This window comes from Pelobates fuscus, chromosome 9 (genome assembly GCF_036172605.1).
Source record: "Pelobates fuscus isolate aPelFus1 chromosome 9, aPelFus1.pri, whole genome shotgun sequence".
Lineage (NCBI taxonomy): Eukaryota > Metazoa > Chordata > Amphibia > Anura > Pelobatidae > Pelobates > Pelobates fuscus.
The window spans coordinates 130,506,473-130,524,572 of record NC_086325.1 but is presented as its reverse complement, the minus strand read 5'-3'; the positions used below and the strand labels follow the sequence as shown (position 1 = coordinate 130,524,572).

General features: G+C 40.9%; 1 protein-coding gene across 1 annotated transcript in view; it reads left to right on the top strand.

Moving 5' to 3' along the window:
* FAAH2 (fatty acid amide hydrolase 2) overlaps positions 1-18,100 on the top strand; it is a 178,502-nt gene that overhangs the window by 65,615 nt on the left and 94,787 nt on the right. The window contains exon 4 of the mRNA XM_063432421.1: positions 10,593-10,712. Coding sequence (XP_063288491.1) covers positions 10,593-10,712 — 120 coding nt within the window. The remainder of the gene's footprint in view (positions 1-10,592; positions 10,713-18,100) is intronic.

Sequence of the window (18,100 nt, the reverse complement as noted above, 5' to 3'; positions counted from 1 at the left end):
TGCCACAATTGGGTGTAGTTCAAATAAGGCCGAGGTGGTAGCGAACTACGGGACATACTTAATTTCCTCTGGCCAATTTCCCCATAACTACTCGTTGCCAAAAATTGCTGCAAACCCGGAAGTGGCAGGTGCTTCTATCCAAATTGAAAAGGATTTGTCGGTTAATATGGGAATGAACATGCTTTTCCCATTCCATTTTAGCAAGAATTCCTTCTACAAATCAGAGATGGGATGTTGATCAAGCGCTATAAACGCCCGACCTTGCAGAATGATTTTCATTGCAAAATTGAGGCAACCCAACAGGGATTGCATTTCTCTCTTATGCATGAGCCATCCTCGAGATACTGATCAATGAATGACAATATGCGTTTAATCTACTCTATGGGAAGGCTATCTTGCATGTGAACGGAGTCTAAAATTACCCCCAAGAAATGTATTACTGTATTACTGGTCCCTCTGTCTTATTTGGTGAACCTGGAACACCTAAGTACAGTGAACAGTGTAATAATGTGAGCGCTTAAGACATGCAGCTATAAGCACTGGGGAACTAACCACAAAAATTCCACCAATAATCAAAGTGCAATTTAGAAAGAAAAGTGCTCAGCGCAAAAAGAGGGAGTATTTTAGATTTTTAAAATCCCAGAGTAATTCACATGAATATACCCTTTTTTTTTTTTTTTTTTTTTTTTTTTTGACATTCTGTGTTTTTATTGAGGTTTAAATGAAAAAACAAAAGACAATACATTGGTACTGTTACAACTTTTGCGGAATGAACAGTAGTGGTTAATACATAAGGAGAAATGAATGCTAAGGGATCCTCCATGCGCTGTAAATGCAGGGACCCTAAGCGAGTAGGCAAGCCTCATTTTTAGCTGAAGGAAACAAAACCTGGGCGAAGTAGAAACAATGGGCTGTGCGGGTCAGGTATACTATCCGGGTGGAATGCTAGCTATCAACAGCAATAGATGACATTAAGGCCCCGGATGCTTAGAGTCAAAGCCTTGAAAGCCTATAAGCTCCCGGGTTTCAGGGTATATATATCCCAGGCTGTAAACCAGTGTGGTTGAAGACTCCCTTACAGTTCCTGTACGTGTATTAAACAAACAGGCGCAACTGCGCTCTTAGAACTTTTATAACCTGGTTTGGGCGGCCCCCGTAGAGGGGACGGGGCATGGGGGCTAGTCTGGATAACCGATGGCCAACTTCGGTGTATGTCTGGGTCGTGTGATTGACCTAAGCTTAGGGTAGACCCGCGGTCGTGAACGGTCTATGTTTGGATATGTGTGTTTGAGTTCCTGGCTCTATATGGATTGTGTGGAATATACCTTTTTATACAATGAAATTTCTTCTCCAATCTTTAGGTAAGAACCATAGATATTCCTATATGACATAAAATAAAAACTCATAGGATAATCCTGCAACAGGGAAAAAGTCCACTCAAATATCTATATGGTCTAACTCACATTTATCAGAGCCTGTTTATGTCACAAACTGGCTCAGGTAGTATCACTTATGTGCAGTATTTGCGTTGAGATGAATAGATGGGTTTTCTTCCAATGGAGAGTTTGCAAGGAAGATAACAATCAATTAAAATAAAATCACAATATTTATTACAAAATTACATTAAAAATCTTACATGAAAGTGAATGAAGTATCTCATGCGATGTGCAATGACCGGAAGTCACGGTATGCAAATCACTGGTTTGAGGTTGGTTACTGGTTTGCTTATTGAGGCTGATGAGTTGCATTAACAACAAAACAGCTGTCCATGAGTGGTTCACTGGTTTTGCATCTTTTCCTAAATTGTGTTCCAAGCAGTTGTATACTGCAAACACAAATAAAAAGGAATCCATGTTTAAAATGGAATGAGGCAAAAATCTGATTCTTTGTTAAACTAATTTGCATATGCCCACCCAGACTCCTTTGCGGTTGTAACATCACTGCAGATTTGGGATTTCTGTGGGAAAAGCAAGTCTTATGGCTTGGCTGGTGTGCAGATTCTTGTTTAACATTGTACTAACTATCCACAGACTTCAGGTGGAAGGGGTTTTCAATCACAATTTTTCCCCACCATAAACTATATAGTGTGCGTGCGTGCGTGCTTTTGGGAGAACCTCTCTTTTTCAAGTGTAAAGCATTTCTGAGCAAAGAAGACACATACAATTCAAAGTTGAGTTGTGATACAGGGTCTAAAGCGACATGAGTGCAGATAAGACACAGGTTTGATAAAAAAATAGACACTATTCTTGCAGAGGGTCATAAATATCTGTGTGAAGATCACAGTGAGGGCGGAGAGAGAGAGAAAAACACAAACACACGTACGCACGCACGCACGCTCTCTTTCTCGTCTTTAGCCTGATCCAGCCAATCGGCCATTGATAGCACGGGTTTGACCCGTTTGATTTAGCAAGGTGTAAGTAAAGGAGTTGCTTAATACCTTAATCTAGATCCTCTAATAATATAACAAGTTTTGTATTGTGATTCTATTTTTTATGTATAGAGTTTTTAAGATAGCTCTGAGTGACATCACGTCATGGCACGAACTCACGCTGTATGACATAATCACGTGGTGGCCGCGCCGTGCATGCAGTCCGTTCTGGACGTCCAGTGTGCACATTGGTGGGGTAAGGTAATCTTATTTTTGTATTTGGTGTATTTTTTTACTGTAAGCTTATCCTGAGGAAAGTCTGCTGGGGCAGACTGAAACGTTGATTTTTATTTATGTGAGCCTTAAAAGCTTTTAAGTTTTAGCTTAGTTGGATGAAGTCCCTGGAGTGCTATCCACATGGTATATATATATATAAATATAATATATATATATATATATATATATATATATATATATATAAATATAATGTTTAAAAGTGTGTGCGTGTGGATCCATCTGTCTGTCTGTCTATCAAGGGGTTTATGAAGAAATGCCTCTAGTGGTGCGTGTATGAGTTGTGTTATCTGACACATGTAAACAATACAGTTTCTCATAAACGGCAATGTTTATATTTGTCAGACTGCAAGATTAGGGTCTTTGCTCTAAAACCATCACATTCAGATGTATTGCAGGTGTAGGCAACCTTCAGCATACCATATGTAAATCACATCTCCCTAGATGTTTTGTCAACAGTATTGGAGGGATTTGATGCTTACAATTGATGCCTCTTTAAAGTTAAACATCTTAACAACATGTATACAAGTGAGAATGAATAACTTGAACTCACAACACATTTAAAAATATGTTTTAGCCAATTGATATTTATAATTAATAAGAATAATTAGAGATTTTTATAGCGCTTTTCTGTGAGACTCAAAGCAGGTTACAAATTTACAAACATAACTGTTAGAGGATTTCTGATGGTTAGCTTAGTGGACTGAATGCAGGATGGAAGAGGTGGGTCTCTAGCATTTAATTTTTTTATTTTTTTTCAAAGTCTGTAAGGACGGTGCCTCTCTTATTGAGCATGGTAAAGAGTTCCAGAAGGTAGAGGCAGCGAGGCTGAATGCCCTGCATTCTGAGTTTGTCTTTATTCTTGGCACTGACGGGAGGGATTTGCTGGCTGACTGAAGTGAACGAGATAGAAAATAGGGTGTCAGACTTTGAAGGTCAGCAGGCCAATTTTAGAAATGTTCGCCATTTAATTGGAAGCCAATGCAAGGAGTGGAGGACAGGTGTTATGTGGCAGGAGTGAGATTTGACTGGTCAGTAGTCTGGCTGCTGCATTATTTTTATTTTTTTTAATTCTTTATTTTGTAGTGCAGAGAAATATACACATTTTTGTCATGCCCCAACAGCCAATGACAATAGATTCGCAATACATAGTTTACATGTAGTAGGGCAGTGAGAAAGACATGCACAATTTTTAAATAGGTGTAACAACATGCTTAAAGTGACACTCGAGGCACCCAGACCACTTCTGCCCATTGGAGTGGTCTGGGTGCCAACTCCCACTACTCTTAACCCTGCAACTGTAATTATTGCAGTTTTTTATAAACTGCAATAATTACATTGCAGGGTTAACTCCACCTCTAGTGGCTGTCTATTAGACAGCCACTAGAGGTCACTTCCTGGGTTCTAGCACAGGAAACCTGTGCTAGAGCGTCGCTGGACGTCCTCACGCTGTGTGAGGACCTCCAGCGTCACTCAAAACCCCATAGGAAAGCATTGAAATGCGCATTAGGTCCCCTCGGCCGGTGGGCGAGATGAATCTCGCCCACCGGCCGACGCAATGAAGAGGAGGAGCGTCGCGGAGGCGGAGACAGCGGTCTCCATGGACCATGGTAGCTGTACTGCCATCCAATGCTGTCGGGTACTGTCCCTTGGGCCTCCGCTGTGCTCTGGGTCTGCATTGCCATGCGTGTGCTCTCCACCGGAGTGGTTCGTGGGTAGGTGTGTTGCTCCCACCCGAGTGCCGTGCTGAGAGGCTGCAGCGATGTCGTGGGGTGGGTGGTCCATGTTGGCGTGCAGCTGTGCTGTGAGGCGTCGGGAGAGTCCTGTGGCGGGCCCGTCTGCAGGATGGATGCAGCTTCTTGTGGGCGCTGGATCTGTAAGTTGCCACCGCTGCCTCCTTCCCCTTCGTAGTAGTTTATAGCAGGGTGGGTGGCTTTGTGCTCTATACGCTGCCAGAATCCCTGGCATATCTGGTCGAATCGGGCTTCAAAGTGCACTCTCCAGGTCTGGATTGTGGGGCATGCTTGATACTGCATGAGTTGTGGTTCGGCGGACATTTTGGTCCAGAACTGCGATCTCCACTCCGGTAAACCAGCCTCTTGAGGCATGTTAGTGGGATTCCCCAGTGGGGACCGGGATGACCAAAGGGGGGGGACGCGGGACTCCAGGAGAGCTGTTTTTTGTAGCGGTCCCCAGGGCGGGAGATCTGCCGCCTCTCCCAGCCAGTAGGCCGCTTTCCTTGCTAGGCCGCATCTGTGGAGCGTGGTTTTCTCAGCAGGATTGCACAAAACGGGTATCCACAAGCCCCCACTTGATCCAGCGGTGGATTATCAGCGAGCTGGACAGCTTTAGTCGAGATCTTGGTAAATATGAGTCAATTTTAAGCCTGTTTGTGTCGGAGCTCGCTGTGCACACATCTTGCCAGCTCGGCTGTCAGGCCCCGCCCCCTGGCTGCTGCATTTTTTACTGTCTGAAGGCAAGGTATATTGCAGTGACCTAGCTGAGAGGATACAAATGCATGGATTAATGATTGCATATCATCCGGTGGAATTAAGTCTTGTATCCTGGTTATGTTTTTTAGATGAAAGTAGGCAGATTTTATTATGGAGGAAATCTGCTGTTTAAATAATAGTCCAGAGTCATTCCGAGGTTTCGTACCTCTAATGAACTAATGAGTTCAGAGCCTCCAAGCCCCAAACCAGTTGGGTGATCATGGGGTATTTTTCTTGCCTGGTCCCCTCACCAAGAGTAAGTCTGTTTTGTCCGGCTTCACTTTTAGCCAACTAGCATTCATCCATTCTATGAGGTCTGCTAAGCAACTGTTGATGCGGTGTGTTGGGTCGGTAGTATCTGGAGCAAATGAGAAGTAGATTAATGTGTCATCAGCGTAACCATGATACCTTAGGCCATGTTGTCTGATGAATCCCCAGTGGTAGCAAGTAAATTGTGAATAGCATGGGAGACATGGATCCTTGTGGAACTCCGCAGGCCAATTCTTTTCTTTTTTTTTTTATATCAGGTGCCCCTGTTGGCTGCCACACTTTTCGCATGCTCCTGACCTCTCCAGGAACTATCTTAATTTAGAATTAAAGGATATTTTCATATTAGAGAATAAGTACTTGAGACTACAAAAGCATACAAAGTCAATATTGTTGTCTTTTTTTCCATCAAAGTATAGACACGTCAATTTAAATCTTCAAATTCCCAATTTTTGACAATTAATTTACTGGCCCATGACATGTTTGGGATAAAATAATAGGCCTCAACTGCACTCCCCGCCTTGGGATTTCCTCCTTACCATTTTATCTGTATGGTTACTCAATGAGTGTGCTGCCCAGAAACATAGTAGTTGCTGAAGTTTCTCCTTTTTGTACTATAATCTTTGACTGATTATATATCTTTCATTCTCCTTTCATCCCCTTTCTTTCCCAGTGTGCTCTTTGCTTTATGCAGAGATTCTTAGATTTCCGCTACATTCCATTGTAATTTGCGATTTCTTTTTGTCTGATTTGATGTTAAATTTGTTTTTCTTGAAGCTTTTTTTTTTTAACTCTTGCTCATGTAAGTGCTTTAACCTGTGTAGTGCTCTTGTCAGACTGAAAAGGGGCTGAAATCTTTAGATTTCTACTGCATTCTGGTCTGACAAGAAAGGCTTTTAAAGTTGTGTATATATGCACTTTTTGCCGTGTGTGTGTGTGTGTGTGTGTATATGTTTACGTGTGTGTGTATATATATATATATATGTATATATATATATATATATATATATACATACACAAATAATAGATAACATTTGTATCTTGTAATACCTTTTTTATTGGACTAACAGAATTTTTTAATGACAAGCTTTTGGGAGAACCTCCCTTTCTCAAGTCTAAAGCATTTCTGAGCAAGAGGACACATATATTTCTATCAAACCTGTGCCTTGTCTACACTCATGTCGCTTAAACCCCTGTGTCACAACTCAACTTTGAATTCTATACGTGTATGTGTGTGTATGTATGTATGTGTGTGTATATATATATATATATATATATATATGTACAAGGGACAGGAAAATGTGAATGGGCTGTGCGCGCTGAATGTAATATCCACCCATACGGCCTGAATTTTACAGAAAAGAACGCTGATCGTGTCCAGAGCCTATTCTCAAAAGGGCAGTGGGGGTGTCATGTCACATTTGCTGTGCCCTGTCATGCTTTCTTTTCTCAGTACCCTCTAGTGTGTTCCATGATACATTTCAATGTTTTTGGTATTGAACTTGGCTTTGTTGTTGGCCCTGCGTTTTTCTGTCACCCTTTCCTGTCTTGTTTGTCTGTGTAATTGACATAACGTGTACATGACTTCTGCTAGTTCTTGGTTTCACCGTCACTCTATTATACAGACCTAGGGTTCTATTTGACCATATACCCTCTCTATAATACGTTAGGTTCAGCTACTCTAAGGCACAGGAATAAATAGTTTTCAGTCCAGTTTATTACTGCTAACCTAGACTCTGCGTGTTGGGGTTATATCTTATGACAGTGTTCCTTTAACGTCCATATCACTCTGAAAGGAGCAATAAACGCATATATAACAATTTCAAAAGCAGTTCCTGTCAGACCGGAATAGAGCAGAAATTCCCCGAAAAACTTAGAAGGAAATATTTAAGTACTTTTATAAAGTATATTTCTTAATTTGTCACTTCTGTTGAAGGAGGGGTAGAAAATAGTGGTGCTGCATTGATATTTGCTGTATGAGAATGTTTTGCTTCATTCTGTATAGATTCATAGGAGGTGCGTGAAGTGTCCCTTTAAGGTTTAAGCCAACAGCGCAATTGGCTAATTTGTGGCTTGCTTTCAATGGGCTTTACCAATAATTAATTACTCATTGAAGTGGATTTCATTAACTTAAAACTGCAAAACCCTACCATTAATGACTGGTAATTCTTGGATGAAGAAACTTTTAATGGATCCTATAAGAGACAATAACCATGACTTACTGACTTGTGTCCTTGGCAGTCATTTGACTGCAATCAAAAATGAAACCTGCCCCTTCTTTGTGTATAGATACACAATTCATGGTAAGAACTAAGAACTCTTAATATTTCCTATATGGGACTCTATTGTTTCTGTCTTCACTATTAAATAAGGAAAAAAGTGGGGATACGAAAAACCCAATAATATCAGTCAGATGTCCAATGAATACCTGTAGGCAGGGCCGGACTAACATAGAGGCTGATGGAGCTGCAGCTCTAGGCCCATGGAATAGGCCCATTGATTTACAGACTACTCTTAGGGTTGCCAGGTATTTCTAATGTATTTCTCAGGTATTTGAGGCTGCCTAGCCGGTGCCGGTATTGCAGTAATACCGGCAATACAAATGTCTGTCACAGTATAAACAGAGATTATTCTGCAATACCAGCGCCAACAAGTAGGGTTCGCTGTTTGTGTGGAGAGAGGCAGGGATAAGAAGTTACCGCATCTCCCTCCCCGCCTCTCTACTCACTGATCCGCGGGGGAGAGTCCAGATAGCAGCTCCGAGCCTGCGAGACATGAGGATGGTGAGAGACTTGGGGACACTGGGAGACTTGGGGACACTGGGAGACTTGGGGACACTGGGAGACTTGGGGACACTGGGAGACTTGGGGACACTGGGAGACTTGGGGACACTGGGAGACTTGGGGACACTGGGAGACATAGGGACACTGGCGAACATGGGGACCCTGAAACACTAGGGACACAGTGGCCCCATGTCGCCCAGTGCCCCCATTTCTCCCAGTGTCTCCATGTCTCCCAGTGTCTCCATGTCTCCCAGTGTCCCCATGTCTCCCAGTGTCCCTGATGTCTCTGTGTCCCTAGTGTCTGTGTCCCAGAGCCCCTAGTTTTCCAGTGTCCCCTAGTGTCCTAGTGACATCGGGACACTGGGAGACATGTGGACACAGACTCTAGGGGACACTGGAAGACATGGAGATACAAACACTAGGGGACACTGGGCGACATGGGGACACTGAGACACTAGGGGACACAGGGAGACATGGAGACACTGGGCGACTTTGAGACTTGGGAGATATGGTGCACTCCCAGTGTCCCCATGTCTCCCAGCCAGTGCCCCTAGTATCTCAGTATCCCCATGTGTCCCTGGTGTCTCTGTGTCCGTAGTGTGCCAATGTCCCTAGTGTCTTAGTGTTTCCTAGTCTCCCAAAGTCCCCTAGTCTCCCAGTGTCTCAGTGTCCCAATGTCTCCCAGTGTCCTCATGTCTCCTAGTGTCTCAGTGTCCCCTAGTATAAAAGAAAAAATCTCAGGCACTCACTGTGATAGATTTAAGCAGGTTTATTGGACACCGCAACTTTTCGATCTGTACCCAGGTCTTTATCAAGTCTCCAGTGTCCCCTATGTATCACAGTGTCCCCTATGTATCAGACTCTCAGTGCCCCATGCCTCCCTCAGTGTCCCCTAGTCTCTCAGAATCCCCTAGTCTCTCAGAATCCCCCATTCTCTCACAATCCCCTATATATCACAGTGTCCCCTATGTATCCCAGTGTCCCCTCATGTATGTGTCCCCAGGTCTCCCAGTGTTCCCTAGTATCTCATTGTCCCCATGTCTCTCAATGTCCCCTAGTGTCCTAGTGACATGGGGACACTAGGAGACATGGGGACACAGACACTAAGGGACTGGGAGACATGGGGACACAGACATGCCCCCTTTTTGTGTATGTTCGCCCCTTTCGGCAGTTCCGGTTATGTGATTTGTGTCAGTGGCCCACCCTTTTACCCCATCCATAGACTTCCTGCTTTACTGGACACTTCTGTTAGGGGGTATGGGTTTACTTGAAAGATGAAAGCGTGAGATTAGCATAGGGTATGTGTTTTCTCATAACTGCATCCTATGAGTTTATCTCCAGCACCATCTCTATCAGAAACATGACGCTTAGGAGGTAGGACTGTTTTAGTGTTTTTGGTCAATAAGATTTTGTAATTAGGCCCATCATAATTGTCAGCACCAGGCCCACTGAGCTCTTAATCTGGCCCTGCCTGTAGGTCACTCCCAAAATATGTTTCAACCTACCGCCCCCACCCTAAAATTCAATATTGAGAGAAGGGACCCAAATAATCTGCAGTATTGCCTGTAAAAAACAAAACAAAAAAACGTCTCTTTAGATTTCTAGAATGAACATTTAACAGGATTTAAACAGGAATTAAACAGGAATTAAAAGGAATTAATTCTTATGTGCCATTTAAGGGCGCCTGAAAACTGGGCACCCGTAAAATTCAAGAAGTGGACTAATACCTAAATTAACTAGAGAGCCAACAAACTGGTAATTTCTCCCAAGATGTAATCATTCACAGTGCAGCCTATGTGATGAAAAAGGGACAACGGGCTACATTTGGAACCCCTACCCAGTACTTTTTAAATATTTAATTAATTATTTGTATACATATTAATGCACCTTTTAGTGTTGCAGAAAAGAGCAGTGCACTAAAAGGGTTAATTAAAACTTTGTTCTGGTGGAGCTGCTATGAAAAATTACTCCCATAATACCATGCATATTTGTAATTTTTTTATTTTTTTTACAATTTGCAAACTGGTAAATGCTATGTAGTAGAAAGGAAAAAAAGAAATGGGTTGCGTCAAGTACAGTAATGGTAGGACACTATAGTTTCAAATGCTATGTTGTGATTGGTATCAGTAGCAGTAGACATTATTGTTAAAGGCAGAAGTGAACTTTGACAACCTTTCGGTAATATGTGGCTGCAACTATCTACCAATTGTTGATAACAATAATAACTTACAGGTGACATTTAGCAAACACTTTGTAAATGAGCCCTTGAAATACAAGATTCTTTTGTTAAATAAAGAAGAAAATGGGAAACTAAATTTTACAGTTTGTTAGGCTCTGTGAATTATGTTTGCTTATAGATGTTATCTGTGCTTATTTTTTAAATAACAGGTGGTGAAGGCTGCATAATCTCAGCAGGTGGGTCTGTAATTGGAGTGGGATCTGATATTGGAGGCAGTATACGTATGCCGGCTTTCTTTAATGGCATTTATGGGCACAAGCCAACAACAGGTATTTATACTTTTTTTCATTTCTACTTCTTTGACGTATACTTCTACACACCTTGACTTGTTCTATGTCGTATCTGGTAAATTCATTAAAGGGACACTTTTGTCATCAAATCAATTTTAGCTTAATGAAGCAGTTATAGTGTATAAATCATGCCCCTGCAGTCTCACTGCTCAATTCTCTGCCATTTAGGAGTTAAATCACTTTTGTTTCTGTGTATGCACCCCTATCCACATCTCCCTTTGCTGTGACTCACACAGTCTGCATTAAAAACAATGGTTTCACTTTCCAAAGACAATTTTTTAAATTAGAATTTTTAAAGAAATTAAATATATATTCTATATTTCTTTTTGCTGGAGAGGTAATAGAGAACTTGGTTCACTTAAACAATGGTTTCACTTTCAATCAGATGTAACTTACTTTAAAACTTTTTTTTTTTTAAAGTTGCTTCTTCTTTTTCATATTTTGTACAGTTATATATAAAGCATTCTTTATACAAACATTCCATTAAATAAACAGATGTTGTACCCTAAATTTACTGGGTCAATGATGGGGATTACATTTCCGTTAAGATGCAAGAATAATGTAGGAGTTCAGACCATAGGAGAAAAGAAGTGGAGTCCTACATCCATATTGTAGAATCTTATAGCGTTCCCACTTGACCTAGTACAATCATACTCCATAACTACCGGTTACTGAGGTGGGGGATAACTAGGGAATTACAGCTAACAGTCACTAAGTCCGATTGAATTTCCTTTTCTTTTTTTCTCTTCTCTCTCTTCTTTTATCCATGGGGCCAATAGCTCTTTGTGGTTGTCAATAGCCAATCTATTTGAATTAAATCATACTACCCTTCTATGCTGGGATGAAACATCCTATACAGAGATTCCGTTATAATTAGCAATAAGGTTATATATTAGCTATATTGATTCCCTAGTGGGACTATCAAAGATATAAAGTGTAGAAGATTCTCAGAAGGAAATTATGGAATATAGTCCTCTTATCAGTACTGTTAAATGTTCAATCTTATAATCTCCCATCTTGGGTTAGTTCGATCATGCTCGATACGAACCAATCACACAGCGGGTGACTGGTCTGGGGCATTGCAGTTAGCGGTTGCGAGACCGTTAAATTAAAACCAAGGGGCCATACCTCATTGTATTTATCAAAGGATTGTCTATCTGGGTTGAAGCCTGTCTCCATTCTATGCTGAAGATTCAGCTGGGAACTTATTTCTGACCATTTCAAAGGACCTATGATTCTCCAGTGTCTGGCGATTACTATTTTCGTGGCCATAAATATGTGAACCAGAAGGCTTTTAGCAGTGATGTTGCCATGCGCTTTAAGTTTTACATTTTTCATAAAGATACAATTTACAATTCTAAACAAAGTCTCTTTTAAGTCTCTTCACATTTCCACCAAATGTGGGGGAGGGAACCAAGTGCCTTACCACATCGCCAGCAATCTGGGGATACCTGATGATCAATTCGGGATAGTCGTGTGGGGACCAAATATCATCGGTAGACAAGTTTATAAAAAAAAAAAGAGGAAGCCCTGCATCCATCCATCCATGGAGTTCATGCTCCCATTTCATCATTGCCGGAACTTTTCCTTTATGCCCCTGGTTAGTCATAAACTTGGAGAACCTAGACGTACGTTTGTTACTGAAATGCTGGGCTAAAAACTGATCTTTCGATGTTGAACCAGTTAATGGTTTGCCGATTAAGAAGGATTTAATTCTCAGGTAGTTAAAAAGCTCTGTGGAGGTGGGGTTGTATTTAGACTGCAAAAAGGGAAATGAAGAGATTGTCTCTCCATCTATTCGTTCGAAGATGTCTCTCACTCTAGATTTTTGCCATTCTTGGGTACTTTAATCCTCTATATAATATTTTAAACATTCTATGGGAGGATGACAGGATATTTTATCCAAACCAAATTCTTTCCTTATATATTTTATTATGGAGAGTAATGCTTTAATTATTGGGTTATCTATTCTTATACTACTCAGAAGCTCAATATCACAATATATAAGGTAAAAGAGTTCTACATTGTTAAGTCCTGTTATTTCTAGATCTATCCAGATTGGTCTGGAAGAAGTGAAATTATCGCAGGCGACAAAATGTACCATCGCACTTACTAAGTAAGACCTTTGGACGCCCAGAAAGGACAGTTCACCTGTGATGGACCGCCTGGCACCCCGACTGGATACTCCCGTCAGTTTCTGCTTCCAAGTACTTGCGAGCACCATAAGCACTGCACTGGAACACCATAACCACCATAAACCCCACAAATTGCCGCCGCTTGGTTGGGGTATCGCTGTCCTCCACCCACCCTGGACCCAAGACCAGGATCCAGCTTCCAGTGGGTAGACCTCTCCTAGTCCAGAGCAGACTGCTCTTATAAGTATAGTGATTATAGCAACCCCCAGAGTGTGAATATAGATTTCCAATCCCACAAACATGAGCCTAGACTTCATGAAGGGTTAAACAAATCTCTCTTTAATGGTAGCCACAACTGGCCTTTTATGCAGGGGCACTACCACGTGGACCTTGAGGGGAACTACAATACAAAGTCACAGACCAATGACAAAAGAGTTTAAATGCACAATACTCCCACATGCAGACATACAATCCCTCCCCTCTGCCTGGGAGATAATTGAGTCAGATACTGTATTGACTCGATTATCTCCAGGCAGGAAAAACACATATTTTAGAAACCCACAAATGTTACATCCCCTGATAGCCCTGATCTGTGTGACACACATATCCAAAAATCACCTATATCAGCTCAGGGGTTCAGGAATTCTATGAAAGTTACATTTTGACCAACAACATGCATGGTCCGATGCCCAAACAGTTCCAAAGAATCAGGCTGTGCGGTCGGTCTATTTCGAGGATACATAAAACAGTTCAAATACCGAAAGTATAGCTTTGGGAGTAGTCTCCGTTTATATCTCTAGTTCGGGAGTTTATTCTTACCGAACGCCGTTCAACTCCCATTCGAATAGCTGAACATCCATGAAAGGTAAGTAGTTAGCGGTGTTCGAGCCATTGAGTGTCTGATTTGAGTTCATATACTTGACGACCAAACACCGCTCATTGTGTTTGCGGCTTAAGATGGCCGCCGCCACGTGTTTGAATGCTTCAAGCCGCTGCGGGAGTTCGAAGTGCCGCTTCGAACCGCTTCAGGAGTTCGAAGTGTAACCATACAAGTCCAAAAGGCACAGACAGTGTCTTTAACCACAGTTTATTCCAGGGGCCATAGTCACAGGACAGGAGGCTGACAAGCAGGCTCCTCCAAGAGCTTGTGGAAAACTCAAGTAAAAAGGGGAGTTTGTCACACCACCTTCCTCTCTGTAGGACCTCAAGGACTATTCTAAGTCGCTTGTCCTGCCAGATATATTCAGAGAACTGTCTCTGAAACCCGCATATAGTCAGCAGGATGTTCCTAAATAAATATAACAGTCTAGGCAGTAAAAAGGAATTAATGACCTCTATTCTGCCTAACCATGACAGCTCAAGCCCTAAGATTTTTTTTTTTTTTAATGGAGTGGCGCCGTTTTTCCAATCTAAACAGATTTAATTTTTTTAACCTTTCTTCATAACTAAAATGCTCCATTCCTTTTATCAATTTTGTAGCTCGTCTCTGGACTTTTTCTAGTGCCATGATATCCTTCTTTAGAACAGGCCCCCAAAATTGCACAGCATATTCAAGGTGTGGTCTTACCAGCAATTTATAAAGAAAAGAAAAAGTTACCTGCGCTCTCTCCTTAATACCTATGTATATTTAGACAAATGGAGATAATTTAGTTGCTCCAATGACCATTGGAGGGAATGCCCGCCTGCCAACGTCAAGGCAGACCCCCCCTAAACGGGTCCTAACACTGACCCTTCAGCCTGCTTCCTTTAGCTTCTGGCAAAGATATCTCTAATGAGACAGAGAGGGGTATTTTTTTATATACACCCCTATATACTTATTAACCCTTAATAGGGAACACATGGGATTTATAAAGAGGCAAAATTATATTTTCATCCCAAGAATTTATGCCCCTATTTATACATAACAAAACCTTACTGGCTTTAGCAACCGCAAATTGACATTGCATATTGCTGCCTAATTTGTTGTCTATAACAATTCCCAAATCCTTCTCGTGTGTGCTTATCCCTAATTCACTACCATTTAGTGTGTAAGTTGCTTGTGCATTCTTAACCCCGAAGTGCATAACTTTGCATTTCTCTACGTTAAATTTCATCTGCCAATTTAGTGCCCAGTCCCCCAATCTATCCAAATCCCTCTGCAGCAAAGCAATATCCTGCTCACATTTTATTACTTTACAAAGTTTTGTGTCATCTGCAAACACTGATACATGGCTTTCAATGCCTATTTCAAGATCATTTATAAATATGTTAAATAGAAGTGGTCCCAAAACAGAACCCTGAGGGACACCACTTACCACTTTTGTCCAGCCTGAAAATTTACCATTAATTACAACTTGTTGTACTCTATCCTTAAGCCAATGTTCTACCCAAGAACAAGAATATTCATCTAGACCAATTTCTTTTAGTTTGAAGACTAACCTATTGTGAGGAAATGTATCAAATTGCCTTGGCAAAATGCAAGTAGATCACATCCACTGCAACACCCTGATCTATACTTCTACTTACTTCTTCGTAGAATGCAATTAGGTTAGTTTGACATGACCTATGTTTCATAAAACCATGCTGATTATTGCTAATAACACAGTTCTTCCCAACGAATTCCTGAATATTATCCCTTAATAGCCCTTCAAATATTTTCCAGTTACAGAAGTTAAGCTCACAGTTCTATAATTTCCAGGCAAGGATTTTGAACCCTTTTTAAATATAGGAACAACATCTGCCTTCCTCCAATCCGCCGGTACAACACCTGAAACAAAAGAATCTTGAAAAATTAAATACAGAGGTTCACTTATTTCCCCACTTAGCTCCTTAAGTACTGGGTGAATACCGTCAGGCCCCGGAGCTTTATTTACATTCATTTTCTTTAATAGCTGTAGCACCTTGTCTCGAGTTATCCAATCACAAGTTATTTGCAGCAATCATTTGCATATCTCTTGCCATAGGATCCTCATTAATATATACTGAAGAAAAATAGTTATTTAAAATTTCAGCTTTTTCCTGGTCTTCATTAGCTAATAAACCCAACTATGTTTCCAGTGTACCTACACTTGTTTTTTTAGAATTGATGTACTTGAAAAAAATTTTGGGGTTGGTTTTGCATTCTTTAGCTCTCAATTTCTCATTTTCTAGTTTAGCCACTTTAATTGCCTTTTTGCAAGTGTTATTGGCTTCCTTATATCTTAAATAGGATGCCTCTGATTTGTCTGATTTAAATGCTTTAAATGCCCTTTTCTTATTTTTAATCTCTTGTTTTACTTCTCTACTAAGCCACATTGGTTTTAATTTGTTTCTTTTATATTTATTACCCAATGGTACATACTGAGAAATGTACCTTTCTAATATTTGTTTGAATAGTTTCCATTTATCCTCAGTGTTTTTATCACTAAGGAGTTTATGCCAGTCGATATGTTGTAGAGCTGCCATAATCTTATTGAAATTGGCTTTTTAAAATTATATGTTTTAGTATACCCCACTTGCTTTTGCTTTTTTGAGTTTATTTAAAAATTTACCATATTGTGATCACTATTTCCCAAATGCTCCACTACTTGAATATTGATTAAAAGATCAACATTGTTTGTTATGACGAGATCCAGACAAGCATCCTTTCTAGTTGGTGCTTGTACCAGTTGTGACATAAAGGTGTCATTTAGCACATTCAAAAACCTGATTCCCCTTGCTGAAGTACTAGTCCCTCTATCCCAATTTATGTCTGGGTAATTAAAATCTCCAATAATTAACGTGTTACCTTGATTTGCAGCTTTCTCAATTTGCTCTAACAGCTGTTCTTCCTCAATAATATTTAACAGCCCTTTGTTCGAATTTGTGTCTTTTTAATATTTGCTTTGTAGCTGTAAAATTTACCAAACTCCTCTAATAAATGAAAGAGTTCCGGTAGTGATCCGGCAGGGTCCGTAAGGGACAGGAGCACATCATCGGCATAAAGTGTGATCTTGATTTCAGATGTATTAATAGTTATGCCTTTGATATCTTTGTTCTGTCTAATAGCTACTGCCAGGGGTTCCATGGAGAGGACATAAAGTAGTGGGGCTAAAGGGCAGTCCTGACGGTGTTCTATCAAATTTCCCTACCTGTGAAAATCCCCTACCCTCGTCACTTCTGGTGAGGGAAATCAGCAGGATCCTGTGCTGCACATGAGTGCTAGCACTCCTGCTACTCCTCCACAGCAAGGTCCTGGAAGGTATGTAAAGGTAGTTTTACACTTTCATTATAGTTAGTGCATTCAGTAAGCTTAGAACATGGGACCTAAGCCATTTAAAGTACCATCTACACTATATTGTATTTTTTTGTATTTTACTTTGACATGTACCCCATATTGTACCATTGAATGAGACTACGTTTTGGTAAGCTATATAGGTGTTTGAGCGCTCCACTTATAGGTGTAGGTCCTTGTCACTTACACCGCACCAATATTTAGAACATGGGACATTTATGGTTAATGTTAGGGTTCAAATTAGAGTTAAGATTAGGGACTTGTTTATATTTAGTGATATTTCACACTAGGGGAATATCTATAAATTGTGACTTTAGACTTTGGTTTGCGGGTCCCCATATAGAGCCATGGTGTGATCCTTGAAGGTGCACCAGATACAAAAGAAGCCTGTGACCTCTTCCAAATACCTCCACCCAACGAAGGCTTTCTCGGCATCAAGGGCAACCAGACCGAAGGGGTATGTATGCTGACTTGCGCAATGCATAACAGTCAGAATTTTCCCAATGTTGTCCAACGTGCTCCTGCCCTGACATCCAACGTTCTCCTACCTCGACCCAATGGGCCTCCTGAATTAATCCTATGTCAATTGTATTATACATCAACAATTTATACAGATAACCTCTCTTCTGTCCCGAATTTAGGCCCCTGACATTCAAAGACCGTGTTTTAAGTGACATCTGGCCAATTCCCTCCACCTTTCTTTCTCCTTTCCAGACGCCCATCAGTCATCTATGCAAACATACCAACTCATTCCATTCCCAGAAGGCCCGCATTCTTGGCCTCTGGGAAAGCAACCACTTTGTACAGTCTAACTGTACATTCACTCTTTTCTATGGAAGGCCGCTAAATAATGTCTCCATACTATTCCTGCTGTCGCCGCAGGAACCCAGATTGGTAAACAAGACTAATTAACTAATATATATATTATTTATAATATAAATATATAACAGTCTTAATTCCTGAACTGGAATAAGCCTAATATTGAAGACCTTTTAATTTAA